Source organism: Heterodontus francisci, chromosome 40 (assembly GCF_036365525.1).
Source record: "Heterodontus francisci isolate sHetFra1 chromosome 40, sHetFra1.hap1, whole genome shotgun sequence".
NCBI classification, from domain to species: Eukaryota; Metazoa; Chordata; class Chondrichthyes; order Heterodontiformes; family Heterodontidae; genus Heterodontus; species Heterodontus francisci.
In genome coordinates this window covers 5,395,694-5,414,433 of record NC_090410.1, presented here as the reverse complement: position 1 = coordinate 5,414,433, position 18,740 = coordinate 5,395,694, and the positions used below count along the sequence as shown (strand labels likewise).

The window sequence follows — 18,740 nt, the reverse complement described above, 5'->3', positions numbered from 1 at the left end:
AGGAGCTGGATCTCGATCCCTGTTGAGAAGCTGTATGGGGGTTGTAGCATTGCTTGATTATTTTTCTCGGAAGACCAGGATAGGGGATCAACAGGTGATGTAGAAGGGAATTCCCTGATAGAATAATCCTGCTTGTACTCTGGATTGAGTGGGATTGATGCTCATTACTCACGCTGAATTTTGTTATGCTCTTTATATGCTCCAGAAACTGGAAATTATTTTGTGCCAAACATATTTTACATTGTGATCCTCGTAATGTAACCTCTTTACTCTTGGGATCAGTCTGATTGCTCTTCTCCACAACTTCTGCCTTGTGTGTACACATTTTTGTAATGCGACCAAACTGAGCAAAACTAAGTGATGCCTGACCAATGCAGTACCTATCTACAGAGATAATACAAACAAAAACTGCTGAAAATATTCAGCGGACCAGGTAGCATCTGTAGAGACAGAAAAACAGTTGGCATTTCAGGCCAAAAGGTCACCAGCCTGCTTGGCCTGTTGGATATTTCTAGCATTTTCTGTTTATGTTTCAGCTTTCTAGCATCCACATTATTTTGCCTATGTAGATATATATTCTACTATGGCTATATCTTTTATTTTGTTAGTTTACTGCCTTAACCAGATATAGAAATTGGTTAGTCTACCATTACTCCCAGATCCCTTTCTAAGCCTTCATTTCCCAATTCAATTCAATTTATTATGTATATATTAACATTTGTCAATTTAAATTTGTCATTTTATTCCAAGCTAAATAATAAATCTAAATTATTTTGCAAATCTCTAGCTACATCCTCTCCCTACCCTCACTGTTTGAGCATTATCTGGAAATCTGACCAGTTTACAGTTAGTTTCAATAACATTATGATGGTAAAAGAAAAGGAAGTACCTGCACCCAGGGGCCACTTAAAGCTAGGATGTTTTCTGCAATCATTTCCATCAACTTGAGAAACTTTTTATCTTCATAATCAAACCGCTCTCCAAAGACTATTGAACAGATGATATTTGACACTGCGCATCTCACTGGAAATTTTGGGCTAAATGGGGTATCTGGTATAATTGAAAGAGAAGGCCAGTTAGAAAGGTAGACAGTGTTATACAAGCAACCAAGAGGCAGACATTAATATTTTGTAGGTATTAAAATTCAGAAGTATGTTCCTGTAAATAAACAGTGCAGAAAATTGGTTTTGATCCATTTTCAGAGGAGGTGACAGCTCAGACTGCATGCTGAAAAGCCTGAGACTTGTTTGAAATTGGGCCTTGGGGGGGTCATCACCATATTTCTGGTGAGCTGCAGACAGAGCATCCAGAGAATCCAGAGACAGCTTGCTGGTTCAGAAAGGACTCATTAGGGCCGGCACCAGTGCTCCAATAGGTCTTGAAGGGAGGGAGGGAAGCCAAATGGGAGGGGGAGTGAATGTAATTTGGCAACACTTCTGCTCCTTCTCGCTCCACACCACGATAAGTTAAGGAATGGTGGTTAGGCTGCTGAAGAGCCTAAAGACCTGCCATAGAGGAAGTGCAACGGAAGTTCACCAGCCTAATCCCTGGGATGGCAAAATTGTCTTATGAGGAGAGATTGAGGAAACTGGGCCTGTATCCTAGAGTTTCGAAGAATGAGAGGTTATCTCATTGAAACTTACAAAATTCTTACAAGGTGTGATAGGGTGGATGTAGATAGGATGTTTCCCCTGGCTGGTGAGTCTAGAACCAGAGGAAATAGTCTCAGAATAAGGGGTATGCCATTTAAGACTGAGGTGAGGAGGAATTTCTTTACTCAGAGGGTGGCGAATCTTTGGAATTCTCTACCCCAGAGGACTGTGGAAGCTCAATCACTGAGCATGTTCAAGACAGAAATCGATGGATATCCGGATACTAATGACATCAAGGGATATGGGGATAGCGTAGGAAAATGGTGTTAAGGTAGATGATCAGCCATGATCTAATTGAATGCCCTACTCCTGCTCCTATCTACCTAGGCAGGCTATTCATTGATGGAAGGCATCACAGCAATTCAACCCTGTTTTCACTTGACATCCATCAATCAGAGTCACTGACCATTGATCTGGCGTAACAACCCAGATTGAATTTTTCTTTCCTTAAAGCTAAAGTCATTTGTCACAGACCAAGAGCTATCCAGACTCTTGAGGGATGGACAGCAAAATGTTTTTTTAAATGTTATTCCACTTTTTTATCCAATTGTGTGCATCAAGAAGTGAGGGCATTCAATAATTTGATTTTTATTGGGGAGATGGTAGAGGCCCAGGCTAATGCCCTGGAGACGTGGATTGAAATCCACCATGGCTAATTTAAATTCAATTAATTAGTAAGTGCAATTGATTAATAAAAATCTGTAATTGAAAGCTAGTCTCAGTAATGGACCATGAAACTATCATCAATTGTAAAAACAAATCTACTTCACCAGTGCCCTTCAGGGAAGGAAATCTGCCGTCCTTATCTGGTTCTGAACTACATGTGATCCAGACACACAGCAATATGGTTGACTCTTAACTGCCCTCTGAAATGGCCTAGCAAGCCAATCAGTTGTCAAGGGCAATTAGGGATCGGCAATAAATGCTGGCCTTGCCAGTGAATTCCATATACCAAGAATTTAAAAAATGTACTTCTGGTCAATTTTCCATCAGAACTCAAGCCATGACTTCAACCCTATAACTTGCAGCCCTTCCATGCTCCATCCTAACTCCTATCCATCATCTCAACTATTTACAATCTACATCAATGACTTGGATGAAGGGACTGAATGTATGGTTGCTAAATTTGCAGAGGACACAAAGGTAGGTAGGAAGAAGGTAAGTTGTCAAGAGGAGACCGAGTCTACAAAGGGATATAGATAGGTTAAGTGAGTGAGCAAACATTTGGCAAATGGAGTATAATGTGGGAAAATGTGAACTTGTCCACTTTGGTAGGAAGAATAGGAAAGAATATTATTTAAATGGAGAGAGACTGCAGAACTTTGTAGTACAGAGTGATCAGGCTGTTCTGGTACAAGAATCACAAAAGGTTAGGATGCAGGTACAGCAAGCGATTCGAAGGCAAATGGAATGTTGTCATTTATTCCAAAGGAAATAGAATATAAAAATAGGAAAGTTTTGCTACAGCTGTACAGGGCGTTGATGAGACCACATCTGGAGTACTGTGTACAGTTTTGCTTTACTTAATTAAGAAAGGATAAAATTGCATGAGAAGCAGTTCAGAGAAGATTCACTTGACTCTATCCTGGGTGAAGGGGTTAGCTTATGAGGAAAGGTTGAACAGGTTGGGCCTATACCCATTGGAGTGCAGAAGAATGAAAGGTGACTTTATTGAAACATATAAGATCCTGACAGGATTTTGACAAGATGGACGCTGGAAGGATGTTTCCACTTATGGGTGAGACTAGAACTAGAGGACAGTTTAAAAATAAGGGGTCTTTCATTTAAGACAGCGAAGAGGAGAATTATTTTCTCTCAGAGAGTCGCTGGTCTTTGGAATTTACTTCCTCAGAGAGCAGTATTGGCTTGGTCGTTGAATATATTCAAGGCTGAGTTAGAAAGATTCTTGGTAGACAAGGAAGTCAAGCGTTATGGGGGGCAAACAGGCAAGTGGAGTTGAGGCCACATTCAGATCAGCCATGATCTTATCAAATGGTGGAGCAGGCTCGCGGGGCTGAACGACCTACTCCTGCCCCTAATTCGTATGTTCGTATGCCCGTCTGTTACTCCTGTCACTGGCTTGGAACTTGGAAAAAGATAGCAACTCTACGAAGCATTGAAAATAAACTTAGGTCAGAAACCTTTTTTATTTCTGATAGCTGTAACCAGGAACTGTGCTTCTTCCTGGATCCGCTCTTCAATGCTCTTTCTCCCCATTCCAAAATTCCTCAAGGTGTTGAGAGTGAATCTCCGAAGCTGTTTCCATCTCTCCCCATTGCTGAAGACGAGCCCTGCAACAAAGACGACTGTAAATGACCTGGGTGGAATTTTCCATCAACTGCGGACAAAATTTATTGAATATTTTCCAATTTCTTTTTCACCCTTTTTCCACAGTGTCTCATGCCAATAACTCATTCAATCATATCTTCCCATTCAATTGGACAATGACCTAGAGACAAATACCCAAGGTAGACCCCTCCTTTTCCAGTCTCCTCTTGGAGATCACTTTATTGCTTGTAAGAACATCTTTTTAATTTAATTGGCACAAGGCTCCACCTTATCTGGCCCAGGAATGTCTACATGAAGGCCTGTGCCTGAAGGAGCTGTGTAACCGAGATAACACCCTTTGGGAGAACAATGGACAATTGACTGTGCTGTGTCCTTGTTATATCCCACAGGGACTGGAGAGTTCCTTGAACAGAGAGAGAAATGCTATTGCTAAGAAACCACAACCTCAGCATTCCTTCTAAAACTATAACAATTCTAGAATATTCTCAGAAATACTCATAACTATATTAAAACTTCCATTTTCTTATATGATGTATAAAACTGCTGAAGTTTTTTCTTATTCATTCATGGGATGTAGGCGTCACTGGCCAGGCCAGCATTTATTGCCCATCCCTAATTGCCCTTGAAAAGGTGGTGGTGAGCTGCCTTCTTGAACCGCTGCAGTCCATTTGGGGTAGGTATACCCACAGTGCTGTTAGGAAGGGAGTTCCAGGATTTTGATCCAGTAACAGTGAAGGAACGGCGATATAGTTCCAAATCAGGATGGTGTGTGACTTGGAGGGGAACTTGCAGGTGGTGGTGTTCCCATGTATTTGCTGCCCTTGTCCTTCTAGTTGGTAGAGGTCGCGGGTTTGGAAGGTGTTGACTAAGGAGCCTTGGTGCATCGCTGCAGTGCATCTTGTAGATGGTACACACTGCTGCCACTGTGTGTCGGTGGTGGAGGGAGTGAATGTTTGTGGATGGTGCGTCAATCAAGGAGGCTGCTTTGTCCTGGATGATGTCGAGCTTCTTGAGTGTTGTTGGAGCTGCACTCATCCAGGCAAGTGGAGAGTATTCCATCACACTCCTGAATTGTGCCTTGAAGATGGTGGACAGGCTTTGGGGAGTCAGGAGGTGAGTTACTCGCCTCAGGATTCCTAGCCTCTGACCTGCTCTTGCAGCCACGGTATTTATATGGCTACTCCAATTCAGTTTCTGGTCAATGGTAGCCCCTAGGATGTTGATAGTGGGGGATTCAGCGATGGTAATGCCGTTGAATGTCAAGGGGAGATGGTTAGATTCTCTCTTGTTGGAGATGATCATTGCCTGGCACTTGTGTGGCGCGAATGTTACTTGCCACTTATCAGCCCAAGCCTGGATGTTGTCCAGGTCTTGCTGCATTTCTACACGGACTGCTTCAGTATTTGAGCAGTCATGAGTGGTGCTGAACATTGTGCAATCATCAGCGAACATCGCCGCTTCTGACCTTATGATTGAAGGAAGGTCATTGCTGAAGCAGCTGAAGATGGTTGGGTCTAGGACACTACCCTGAGGAACTCCTGCAGTGATGTCCTGGAGCTCAGATGATTGACCTCCAACAACCACAACCATCCTCCTTTGCGCTAGGTATGACTCCAGCCAGCGGTAGGTTTTCCACCTGATTCCCATTGACCTCGGTTTTGCTAGGGCTCCTTGATGCCATACTCGGTCAAATGCTGCCTTGATGTCAAGGGCAGTCACTCTCACCTCACCTCTTGAGTTCAGCCCTTTTGTCCATGTCTGAACCAAGGCTGTAATGAGGTCAGGAGTTGAGTGGCCCTGGCGGAACTCAAACTGAGCATCACTGAGCAGGTTGTTGCTAAGCAAGTGCTGCTTGATGGCACTGTTGATGACACCTTCCATCATTTTACTGATGATTGAGAGTAGGGTGATGGGCCGGTAATTGGCCCAGATTGGACTTGTCCTGCTTTTTGTGTACAGGACATACCTGGGCAATTTTCCACATTGCAGGGTAGATGCCAGTGTTGTAGCTGTACTGGAACAGCTTGGCTAGGGGCGCGGCAAGTTCTGGAGCACAGGTCTTCAGTACTATTGCCGCAATATTGTCAGGGCCCATAGCTTTTGCAGTATCCAGTGCCTTCAGTCGTTTCTTGATATCACGCGGAGTGAATCGAATTGGCTGAAGTCTGGCATCTGTGATGCTGGGGACTTCAGGAGGAGGCTGAGATGGATCATCAACTCGGCACTTCTGGCTGAAGATTGTTGCAAATGCTTCAGACTTATCTTTCGCACTGATGTGCTGGGCTCCCCCATCATTGAGGATGGGGATATTTGTGGAGCCACCTCCTCCAGTTAGTTGTTCAATTGTCCGCCACCATTGATGGCTGGATGTGGCAGGACTGCAAAGCTTAGATCTGATCCATTGGTTATGGGATCGCTTAGCTCTGTCTATCGCATGCTGCTTACGCAGTTTGGCATGCAAGTAGTCCTGGGTTGTAGCTTCACCAGGTTGACACCTCATTTTGAGGTATGCCTGGTGCTGCTCCTGGCATGCCCTCCTGCACTCTTCATTGAACCAGGGTTGGTCTCCTGGCTTGATGGTAATGGTAGAGTGGGGGATATGCCGGGCCATGAGGTTACAGATTGTGGTTGAGTACAATTCTGCTGCTGCTGATGATGGCCCACAGTGCCTCATGGATGCCCAGTTTTGCACTGCTAGATCTGTTTGAAATCTATCCCATTTAGCACGGTGATCGTGCCACACAACACGATGGATGGTATCCTCAATGTGAAAGCATGAGTTCGTCTCCACAAGGACTGTACGGTGGTCACTCCTACTAATACTGTCATGGACAGAAGCATCTGCGGCAGGCAGATTGGTGAGGACGAGGTCAAGTATGTTTTTCCCTCGTGTTGGTTCCCCCACCACCTGCCGCATACCCAGTCTAGCAGCTATGTCCTTTAGGACTCGGCCAGCTCGGTCAGTAGTGGTGCTACCGAGCCACTCTTGGTGATGGACATTGAAGTCCCCCACCCAGAGTACATTTTGTGCCCTTGCCACCCTCAGTGCTTCCTCCAAGTGGTGTTCAACATGGAGGAGTACTGAGTCATCAGCTGAGGGAGGGCGGTAGGTGGTAATCAGTAGGAGGTTACCTTGCCCATGTTTGACCTGATGCCATGAGACTTCATGGGGTCCAGAGTCGATGTTGAGGACTCCCAGGGCAACTCCCTCCCGACTGTATACCACTCTGCCACCACCTCTGCCGGTGGGACAGGACACACCCGGGGATGGTGATGGCAGCATCTGGGGCATTGTACGGTATGATTTTGTGAGTATGACTATGTCAGGCTGTTGCTTGACTAGTCTGTGGGGAAGCTCTCCCAACTTTGGCACAAGCCCCCAGGTGTTAGTAAGGAGGACTTTGCAGGGTCGACAGGGCTGGGTTTGCTGTTGTCGTTTCCGGTGCCTAGGTCGATGCCGGGTGGTCTGTCCGGTTTCATTCCTTTTTTTTGAGGTACAACTGAGTGCCTTGCTAGGCCATTTCAGAGGACATGTAAGAGTTAACCATATTGCTGTGGGTCTGGAATCACACGTAGGCCAGACCAGGTAAGGACAGCAGATTTCCTTCCCTGAAGGACGTTCGTGAACCAGATGGGTTTTTACAACAATCGACAATGGTTTCATGGCCATCATTAGACTAGCTTTTAATTCCAGATTTATTAATTTATTCCACCTTCTGCTGTGGTGAGATTCGAACCCATTTCCCCAGAGAAATACCCTGGGTCTCTGGGTTACTAGTCCAGTGATAATACCACTACACCACCGCCTACCCCTACTGAAAAGTGTGAAAACTCCCCTCCCTAGTCGTTTCTGTCCATGCAATTCATTACACAGTACCAGATGGTGATTTAAAGGAGGGTTAAACATTGTGCGTTGTACGTATTACAAAGCTGAACCTTCACCACGTTATTTATGTATTTCCCCGTTTATTGTGAACTACCCTTGTTTCTCGCTTCTCTTTGAATGCTCATGTGTTTATATAGATAGTTTTATTCTGTTGAGATAAGTTGGGGAACAGTGAATGGCCTCTCCTAGTACCTTATTAAAATGGCGACTCTTCACATGTGAGCCAGGACAATGAGTGCCGGTGGACTACTGGCTAATAGCTAGTATCACAATCAAGCTGCGTTAGAGGGAGTTTAAACCTGGAGGTGCACATAGGTTTGAGTACGGGTGGGATGTTAAAACCGGCAAAAGTGCAAGCACGTTGGGAACTTGACTTCAACCCATCAAGTTCCGCGTTTAACTCAAGTCTGTTAGTCTGTTTGCATGCATCCATCCATCTCAGGAGAGGTGGATGCCTATCACACCCTTTTCTAATCACTATATTGGAGCGATATATCCACACACTTTTAAATTTAACGTCACATCCACAAGGTTCCAGGGTCTGCTGAAACTCGCCATCAAAAGCAAGGTAAAAACACAATGGCACTTGGAGGTACCGATTAAAACTCATTGAAATACTGCAATAAATACTCAGTACTCAAGGCTGTTTCTTACCTACTAGTGGGAAAGGGTATATTTACAGTACTTTTTCTGAGAGTTTACTTTCAATACTTGAGGTTTTCTGAATTACATCAGGATGGGTGGCATCTTGGCTGCCTTCGATTGGACTTCAGATGAGCAGCAATATATCCAACAGCAGTCTGCTGTTGAGGAACCTGCAGATAGACATCAGTGCGGGGACAAACAGCAATAGCCTGCTGTTCAGAGACTTGCAGCTGGACAGCAGAGGGGGTGCAGTTCACAGCAGGCACTACCTGTGCCACAGGCTGTACAGGCAGTGGCTGAGTTTCCTTAACATGGCAGTGCTTCAGGAGGCTCAGTTTGTTGTGTCAGGTGATGGCAAACATCTGCAACCTCCTAGGAGGCCTGCTCCCACGTTACCAGTGGCGGTCAAAGTGACCACCGCCCTCAATGTTTTTGTCTCTGGATCCTTCCAGGGCTCTCCTGAAGACATGTCCATGATCTCCTAATTGACAGCCACAAATGAATAAGACAATAAATAGGTTGTTTGCCAGGGTTGACAATTATGTAAACTTTGCTGAGTTGACACCAGTCAGAATGGATGGGCGCTCAGGTTTGTGTCTCTGGCTGGGTTCCCACGGGTGCAGGGGTGTCATTGGCAGCACATACGTGGCAACCTCCACACTTCAAGATCAAGCAGGAGTATTTGTGAACCACAAGGGCTTGCACTCCAATAATGTACAACTAATATTGAACCACAAAGGTATTTCTGCAGGCATCCACAAAATTCCTGGGGTGCTGTGGCAGTCCAAACCCCCTGACGTCTTTCAACCTGGCTCATACTTAAGGGATGGTTGCGAGAGACAAGAGATACCAGCTTCAAGCTTGGCTAATGACACTCATCAGAAACCAGACCATGAAGCCAAATAGCACTACAATGAATAAAAGCAAAATACTGCGGATGCTGGAAATCTGAAACAAAAACAAGAAATGCTGGAATCACTCAGCAGGTCTGGCAGCATCTGTGGAAAGAGAAGCAGAGTTAACGTTTCGGGTCAGTGACCCTTCTTCGGAACTGTTCCGAAGAAGGGTCACTGACCCGAAACGTTAACTCTGCTTCTCTTTCCACAGATGCTGCCAGACCTGCTGAGTGATTCCAGCATTTCTTGTTTTTGTTTCAGCACTACAATGAATGTTATATGACCTACAGATGTGTAATCAAACAAGCCATTGGCCTGCTGCAGACGCACTTCAGGCTGATGATTGGGATAGATCTGTACGTACCCATCAGCATGCACCAGCCAGGGTGTTTAGAAGAACTGTGATCTTCTGCGCTCTGCATTTTATTGCACAGCAGCAAGTTTTGACCTGCAGTTGGAACAAGGCTCAGAATGCAAATTCTCTGCAGATGATTCTGAGGAGGAAGATTATGAGGGTAATATAATGCCAGCTGCTCTTGCAACACCCCCCCCCCCCCCCGCCCCACCCCACAATTGGTCCTGGTCAATTCATGTCTTCAAGTTAAAATGCAACTTGCCACCTGGCAACCAAGAATGGGCAAGAGGGAAAGTGGTGCAAAATTATAAAATGTGTGATATATTAATGAATATAAACTTCACAAAGCAATATCACGTGCATACCCTTGTGCAACAACAAAGAATGGTAATATACTTGAACAAGAGACATCCATTAAAGCTGGTGAAAGGGAAGTTTAGGACAAACAAACTTTTTCATGCAAAGTCTGATCAGCAACTTTAGATTCATTCGATAAGCTAGATGGCATGATGATAGGACTTAGTTTTCTTTCTGGATGGACCAAATGAGTGCCATCATCAGTACCTATCATGTGAACGCAGGAGATGGAGATATTTGGGACAGTCTTGTCTCACAAGCGATTAATGCAGTGCTGGTTGTCTGATTGGCATGGGTTTTTAACTTATAAGGATAAATCGAGGGAGAGATGATCTTTTAATACATAAAACATTTTTGTTTCTTTTTACAAAACTTCTCTCCAATTTTCTCCCCCTTCCTGAAGGCAGGGTACCATTGTGTAAGCTTTGGCAGTAACTGTCATTAGTGTATCAGAGCTGAGTCAGATTCTGCATCACACGAACCTCCACACATGTGCAATTCCAGAAATGAACAGGAATGGAAATGCTGATCGATTTCAGTCTCCCTTACCAAATGGTCTTGAGGACATTTGTTACACCCCATACAGCTTCTCAGTGTCAGCTTAGCTGAGTAATGGCACTCTGGCATCTCGGTCAGAAGGTTGTGGCTTCAAGTTGGTCTGCAAGACTTGAGCATATAACTTAGACTGACACTTAATTGCAGTACTAAGGTATTGCTGTCCTTTCCTTGAGACATTAAACTGAGGCCTTATCTGTTTGTTCAGGTGGATATAAAGGTCTCATGACACTGTTCAGCAAAGTGCAGGGGGGATCTCAGTGCCCTGCCCAACATTTATTCCTCAAAGTACACCAGCAAAAACATATTACCTGGTCATTTATCTCATTACTGTTGGTGGAATCTTCTTGCGTGCAAATTGGTGACCATGTTTGCCTACAAAGCGACATTGACTATGCTTCAGAAGTACTGTCATTAATTGTTTATGAAGAGCTTTGGAATGTCTTGAGGATGGAAAAGGTGTTTTGTAAATGCTACTTCTATATTTCTATGATTTGCTGAAAGCAATGTATTGGGTTACCTTAAACAAAAACAAAAAATGCTAGAAAAACTCAGCAGGTCTGGCAGCATCTGTGGAGAGAGAAGCAAAGTTAACATTTTAGGTCTGTAACCTTTAATCAGAACTGGCAAAGGTTAGAAAAGAATTAGCTTTTAAGCAAGTGAAGGGGAGAGGGGTGGGGGAGAGAACAAAGGGGAAGGTGTTTGATAGGGCAGAAGGTGATTAAATAACAAAGCTGTCCTGGGACAAAGGCAAAACGTGTGTTAATGCTTGTGGTGAAAGACAAAGCATTAGTCCAGAGAGACTGTTAATAGCAGAATAATGAGCAGCTACAAGACTACAGGAAAAGCAGGCACATGGTTAAAAAATAAAATGTTTTAATAGCAGTCATGCTCTGAAGTTATTGAACCCAGTGTTCAGTCCACAAGACTGTAGGGTGCCTAATCGAAAGATCATGTGCTGCTTTTCGAGCTTGCATTGATGTTCACTGGAGCAGGTCATTGTGACCTTGTTTTGTTCCTCACTTTTTAAAATTAGGAATAAGGAGCCATAAAATTAGAATTATCACTGGAAGAATGGAGTTATTATAAGAAATGCTTTTTCACTGGTGGTTATTAGAGCCTGGAATGCTTTACTACAAGTGACTACTGCGATATGGGTAAAGGGTAGGGAAGTTGAATTAGAGTAGGTAGTTCCAGTTGAAGATCCAGCACCAGCACAAACTCAGTGGACCAGATGGCCTCCTCCTGTTGCTGTACATTGTCTCATCCTAAATTCTCAGATCTTAGGGTGGCAAGAGCAGCAACAATAATTCAAATAGAGTGTATAAATGGTTCTCACCATAGCCGTTTGACAATTTTTTGAAGACAGGTAAAAGATACCTGCCGCTGAAGTCGTGCCCTCGCTCAATCAATGCTTCCGTCATAATCTCACAGCCACACAGCACCACTGCAGGACAGCGACCGAACCAGATGGTGAATATGGGGCCATATTGCTCACTCAGCTGACGAGACATGATAAATAAGTAATAACTATTAAAAAAGGTGTATTTTCTTGTATTTTCTTTCATCGACATTTAGGACAGAATCTCTTCCCATCATGTTCCTAGCACTAAACTCGGCTCAAATACTAAGGGGAAGAGCAAAAAATTAATTTCACTCTGACACATTATTTTCTAGTGTTTAGCTTTCCTTTCCTGGGTGTAGCTCCACTGGTGCCTCATTCAAACGGCCAATCTTCATCTATGACTCTAAACAGTGCGCAGCAGGCAGCTATTTATTTGTGGGGAGCCTCACTGTTAAAACTATTCCCAGAATTGCACAACAGCCACATACTTGCTTTTCCTAGCCAAGGCCACGGAGTAGAGATCAACAACACAGCTTACATTTATATTGTGCCCTTAACATAGCAAAACCTCCCAATGTACTTCGCAGGAGCATAATTAGACAAAAATAGGAACTGAGCAAAAGGAGGAGATATTAGAAGGTAGCTTAGTCAAAGAGGTAAATGTAAGGAGTATCTTAAAGAAGAGAAAGATGGAGAGGTTCAGGGAATTCTAGAGCTGGGCGCCTAGACAGCTAAAAGCATAGCTGCCAGTGATAGAGTGAAGGAAGGTGGGAATGCACATGAGACCATAATTGGAGGTATGTAGAGCTCTTGCAGGGTTATAAAGCTGGAGGAGATTACTGAGTTGGGAGTAGTGAGGCCATGGAGGGATTCGAACAGAAAGATGAGAATTTAAAATTTGAGGCACTGGTGGACTGGGAGCCAATGTAGATCAGAGGTTGTGGGTGAATGGGATGGTGTGAGTTACGATATGGGCAGTAGAGTTTTGGATGAGCGCAAGTTTATGGAGGGTGAAATATAGGAGGCCGGCCAGGACAGCATTGTAGTAGTCAAGTCTGGGGGAAACAAATGCATGGATGTGGGTTTCAGCAACAAATCACAGAATTAATACAGCACAGAAGGAGGCCATTTGGCCCATTGTGTCTGCACCAGCTCTCCGAATGAGCAATTCACCTAGTGCCATTCCTCCACCTTCTCGCCTCCTTTTCAGATAACAGCCTAATTCCTTTTTGAATACCTCGATTGAACCTGTCTGCATCACACTCTCAGGCAGAGCATTCCAGACCTGAACCACTCACTGTGTGAAAAACTTCTTCCTCATGCCGCTTTTACTTCTCTTGCCAATTATTTTAAATCAAATTGGCACACTTTTCACGGAGAGAGGCCCTGGTTCAATATGTGGACGATATCCTACTCCACACGGACTCCATGCAGGAACATGTGGAACTGCTTCAAGTATTGTTGAAAATGGATTGAAGCAGGGGCAGAGGGGTAAGTAGGCGGTGGTTTAGCTTGAGACAATGTTCAGGAAGTGGGATGGATTTGGTGGCCAGGCAATGAAGTCCGTCTGTAGATGAAGTCAATGGCTTTGATCTTCCCCATGTTTAATTAGAGGAAATTTCTGCTCATCCAGTACTGGGTGTCAGACAGCAGCATGACAACAGAGGCATTGGAGGGTCAGGAGATGTGGTGATGAAGTAGAGCTGGGTGTGTCAGTGTACATGTGGAACCTAATGTATTTTCAATTGAAGTCACTGAGGGGCAGCATGTAGATAAGAAATAGATCCTTGGAGTACTCCAGAGGTAATGGTACGGGAAATTCTCTGGCTCCAACTGAATAGATTAGAATGGAACTAAGTGTGGGCATCCCCACTCAGCTGGACAGCAGAAGAGAGGCGTTGAGGAAGATGGTGTGGTCAACCCTGTCAAAGGCTGCAGACAGATTGAGAAGGATGAGGAGGAATAGTGCACCACAGTCACAGTGATGACTTTAATCTGGGACCTCCCTGATTCATACTTTTGTATTGCACAAGATCTATACTACTGTTGCTAGTTTTGTCCTGCAATATACTGGTCTGGTGCAAACAGCTGCGACTGTTAAGTAAAGTTGCCTTGACTTGCTAAGGCCGCAGCTGGGAAGGCCTCTTTCTAGATCTTGTGCCCATTGAGAATGAAATTGAGACTGCCCACACTCATTTCACATAGAATGCTTACAGCTAACAAACAGGAGCTTTCTTCTCATCAGGCTAGGCTGGATTTGTAGCTAAGCGTGGAAGGTAATTTTATCAAAGACTTGTCTAGATTTTGTTTCAGCTGAGAACAATTCTGTTGAACATTTTTGGCACTTTGTCATTGTTATCCTAAACCCCGTGACTTTTAGGCTGAGTGGATAACCATAGTCTCTTATACTGGGTCATACAGACCCAGAAAGGTCCAAAGTTCTATCTTTGGACTGTTCAGATCAGCTGTTTTTAGTTAGGATATTGATAGGGACACTAGCATTACCCTCAGTATCTCCAGAACGAGGTCGAAAATAAAATCAGCTAACCTTTTATTCCTGAGCACTATTTCGTAAGGCAAGCTGAAAAATTAGCATGTTTGGACATTGGTTAAGAACAATATTTGACTTGGCTGTGACTCCCCCTTAGTAAGTCACCAACACTCAGTAATTCACTGGGTCCACAGGTCACTGAAAGTGGCAATGCAGGTGGATAAGGTAGTCAAGAAGGCACACGGCATGCTTGCCTTCATCGGTCGGGGCATAGAGTATAAAAATTGGCAAGTCATGCTGCAGCTGTACAGAACCTTAGTTAGGCCACACGTAGAATATTGCGTGCAATTCTGGTCGCCACACTACAGGTTTACCAGGATATTGCCTGGTCTGGAGGGCATTAGCTATGAGGAGAGGTTGGATAAACTCGGATTGTTTTCACTGGAACGACGGAGGTGGAGGGGCGACATGATAGAGGTTGACAAAGTTATGAGCGGCATGGACAGAGTGGATAGTCAGAAGCCTTTTCCCAGGGTGGTACAGTCAGTTACTAGGGGACATAGGTTTAAGGTGCGAGGGGCAAAGTTTAGAGGGGATGTGCGAGGCAAGTTCTTTACACAGAGGGTGGTGAGTGCATGGAACCTGCTGCCGGGGGAGGTGGTGGAAGCAGGTACGATAGCGACGTTTAAGAGGCATCTTGACAAATACATGAATAGGATGAGAATAGAGGGATACGGTCCCCAGAAGTGCAGAAGGTTTTAGTTTAGACAGGCATCAAGATCGGCGCAGGCTTGGAGGGCGGAATGGCTGTTCCTGTGCTGTACTGTTCTTTGTTCTTTGTTCAGCCTAATAGTTTCAGAATGGCCTCTTGGGTGAGATCCCCAGGGGTGCCTAGCCCATGTGGATTTGTGCTGCAGGATGAATCAAAGCTTTCAAAGAAAGAGGGGGGAAAGTTGGACAGTAAAGCAGACATTTTCAGTATTTAACGACTTAAAGAAACTGAAGTTTGCCTTACCTTGATGAGAGATTTGTGAGGTGCTTTTCTCTCCACTTGGAACAAGTTGCCAAGAATTGGGAGGGGAGGTGGACCTGGGGGAAGCTTGATTTTCTGTGGCTGTTTGCTTTTAAGGGACCACATAACCAGCAGAACAGTTAGCAAAACAAAAAGCAGAGTTGTTCCTGGGTCATATAAATCCATGGTGAAGGCGCAAGGAATACAGAAAGATTCCAGCAGGAGCAATAAAGGCTGCAATCTGCTCTCAATACTCGGAGCGTATCTCCGGGAGAGGAATAAAGAAAATAATTTTTATCTCATTAAAGCAGAGTTCACTTCAGAATCAGCAAAACTAGGCACTACCACAAAAAGGAAGGCCTACCAGAACAGCAAAACTTGCCTTCACTCCGCTCAAATCAAAGGAACTAAAGAATTGATTAAAGAAATAAAGCAGTTCACTGACACGCTTCGGTGATAGTGCTGAAGGGAGTTGCTCTTCAGACTATTTATACAGATCAGAAATGTCAGGGAAGCTCCAAACCGGGAACTCGGCCACCTTGTGGTGTTTGTACACCTGTTCTGTTTTCCTTCAGAGAATGTAAGTATGTGCAAAACTACAAAACAAGCAAAAGTTACACAGCCTCCAAAAATATGACAACCCAAGAAGAACTCTGATTAACATCTTGTGGCTTTGTAACTCAAGCTGTGGGTGAACCCAACATTCCTCCTGTGTAATTTGTGCAGGGTACATAAAAATGTGAAAGGGTGGGGTGGGTCAAACAGTTACGGGTGTGTAATTGGTTGCACATATCAAAGGGGGTATGAGGCATGACTCCCATGCGCAGAGAGCAGGAGACTGTCTGCGCATGTGCGCACCGCGGCGCAGCCTGATGACGTCAGCACTGACGAAGCGTTGTCATGAATCACTTTGTAAAAATAATGCATTCTGCATGATTTTTATACTTCACAATTAATAGATTTTTAATCTTTTAAACATTTGGCCGGAATTTTACGCCACCCCAGCGAGCCGGATGGTGGCTGGGGGAGGGTGGCGTAAAAGTGAGTGGGAGGCTCCAGAAGGCCTTCCCGACCTGCCCCCGCCTCCACCCCATTTTACGTGGGCCAGCGGGAGGGGTGAGAAACGGGCCGGCAGCCCCAGGCCAATCAAGGCCCTTAAGTGGCCACTCCCTCAGGTGGAAGTCCCGCCTCAGAATAATTAAAGCCCGGGGACCCATAAAATGCGAATCGGATGCCCGGGCGGGGCAGAGGCGGGTTGGCCACCAACTTTTATGTCGGTGGCCAGCTCCCGTCCACCCAACGTAAAATCCAGCCCAAAGTGATATTTGAATTTTCAACAGACCAACCAAATGATCATATACCCACAGGAATCCCAACACTCACTCTCCATAGTTCAAAGGAATTGGTTTATCGTAACTGAATAGGAAAATTTTGTTCTTACTACATAGGAGTGTAGGATTTTTACCAGAGTTCTGGAGCTTATATGATTACTTCTGTTTTTCCATGAAAGCCACAGATCAGTGACCTAGTGGATGACCTTTGAAAATAGAACCAAAGACAGCATGGACTCTATCCTTGAACTGCTCCAGTGTTTATTTATTTATTTAGAGATACAGCACTGAAACAGGCCCTTCGGCCCACCGAATCTGTGCCGACCAACAACCACCCATTTATACTAACCCTACAGTAATCCCATATTCCCTACCACCTACCTACACTAGGGGCAATTTACAATGGCCAATTTACCTATCACCTGCAAGTCTTTGGCTGTAGGAGGAAACCGGAGCACCCGGCGAAAACCCACGCGGTCACAGGGAGAATTGCAAACTCCACACAGGCAGTACCCAGAATCGAACCTGGGTCCCTGGAGCTGTGAGGCTGCGGTGCTAACCACTGCGCCACTGTGCCACCCCACTGTTGATGAGCCTTCTACGATAGCAGTTTTGTGGCATTTGTGGCAAAATCAATTTTCAGCAAGTGTGTTGAAAGAATGTCGCAAGATTTAATTGCTACCACACTCCTCAATTCTTGACTGATGGTACTTTCAATTATCTTCCTCCACTCCAGTATCAGACTTACTTTTCCCCTCCTATAGTTTGGTGCCAAATGCCAGACAGCTCCCATCTGAGCCTAGATGCCTGCTCCAAAACATCTGCTGCTCCTGCTCGCTACAGCTTGAGTTGAATCTGACAGCCAGTGAGAAGAAGTTCTAGTAAAATACACTGTTACTGAAAAATCCTCCTAATTGAGTGTTATCTGGCTCAGTGGTAGTACTCCTAACTGTGAGAGGATCATGGATTCAAGCCCTACTTCAGGACTTGTGCATGTGATCCAAGTGTATACTTCAGTGCATAGTAAATGAGGACGTAGGAACAGGAGTAGGCCATTGAGACCCTCGAGCCAGTTTTGCCACTCAATTAGATCATAGTTGATCTGTATTTTAACTCTATCTGCCTTGGTTCTGTAACTCTTAATATCCATACCTAACTAAAAGCTTTCAATTTCGGTTTTCAATTTTTCAATTGAACACCAGCCTCAACAGTTTCCTGGGAGAGAGTGTTCCAGATTTCAACTATCCTTTCTGACATCAACCTGAACAACCTAGCTCTAATTTTAAGGTTATGCCCCTTGATTCTGGACTCTCCCACCAGAGAAAATAGTTTCTCTCTATCTACCCTATGAACTCCTTTACTCATCTTAAACACGCCAATTAAATGGTGCTGTCTTTCAGATGTTCTCCTAATTGTCTTCTGAGCTAGGCGTTGTACCACATTCTCAGCTAAAGTAGAGGAAACTGTTGTCAGCATCGAGCCAATTCCACACCTGCCCCGGCAGCACTTGATTCTATTGCTGAGTAACCAAAAGGAAAGCCGGACTCTCATTTTGAGTACAAGTTCAATAAAAAGAAATAAAGAATATTCTAACTCCAGTGCTAATTCAGCACAGACAGGGGATCGAACATTCAATAGCACAAAATTTAGGGACATTTTGAGCACCACTTTACAAAACTGGCTGAGACATTTCTCTGTGAACCAATGAACAGCTGGCTGAGAAGACGTTGGGCCTCTTCTTTAGTAGGGAGCCAGTGTAACTTGGTGGAGATTAGACTGATAGGTCAGTAGAACGTAAGTGCCAAAGGCGATGTGGGTAGTGGAGTTTTGGACCAGTTGGCATTTAAGGAAGGTGGAGGATGAGATGCTACTGAGGAAGTCTTAGAGAAATTACAACAGGAGGTGAAAAAGTGTGCATTATGATTT

At 44.6% G+C, this 18,740-nt stretch overlaps 1 protein-coding gene across 1 annotated transcript in view; it reads right to left on the bottom strand.

Moving 5' to 3' along the window:
- LOC137353001 (cytochrome P450 2C3-like) overlaps nucleotides 1-15,983 on the bottom strand; it is a 29,251-nt gene extending 13,268 nt beyond the window's left edge. The window contains exons 1-4 of the mRNA XM_068018879.1: nucleotides 15,487-15,983; nucleotides 11,975-12,137; nucleotides 3,794-3,943; nucleotides 890-1,050 (exon numbers count right to left, since the gene is read on the bottom strand). Of these exons, the coding sequence (XP_067874980.1) occupies nucleotides 890-1,050; nucleotides 3,794-3,943; nucleotides 11,975-12,137; nucleotides 15,487-15,669 (657 nt within the window). The 5' untranslated portion in view covers nucleotides 15,670-15,983. The remainder of the gene's footprint in view (nucleotides 1-889; nucleotides 1,051-3,793; nucleotides 3,944-11,974; nucleotides 12,138-15,486) is intronic.
- Nucleotides 15,984-18,740: the final 2,757 nt, after the last annotated feature.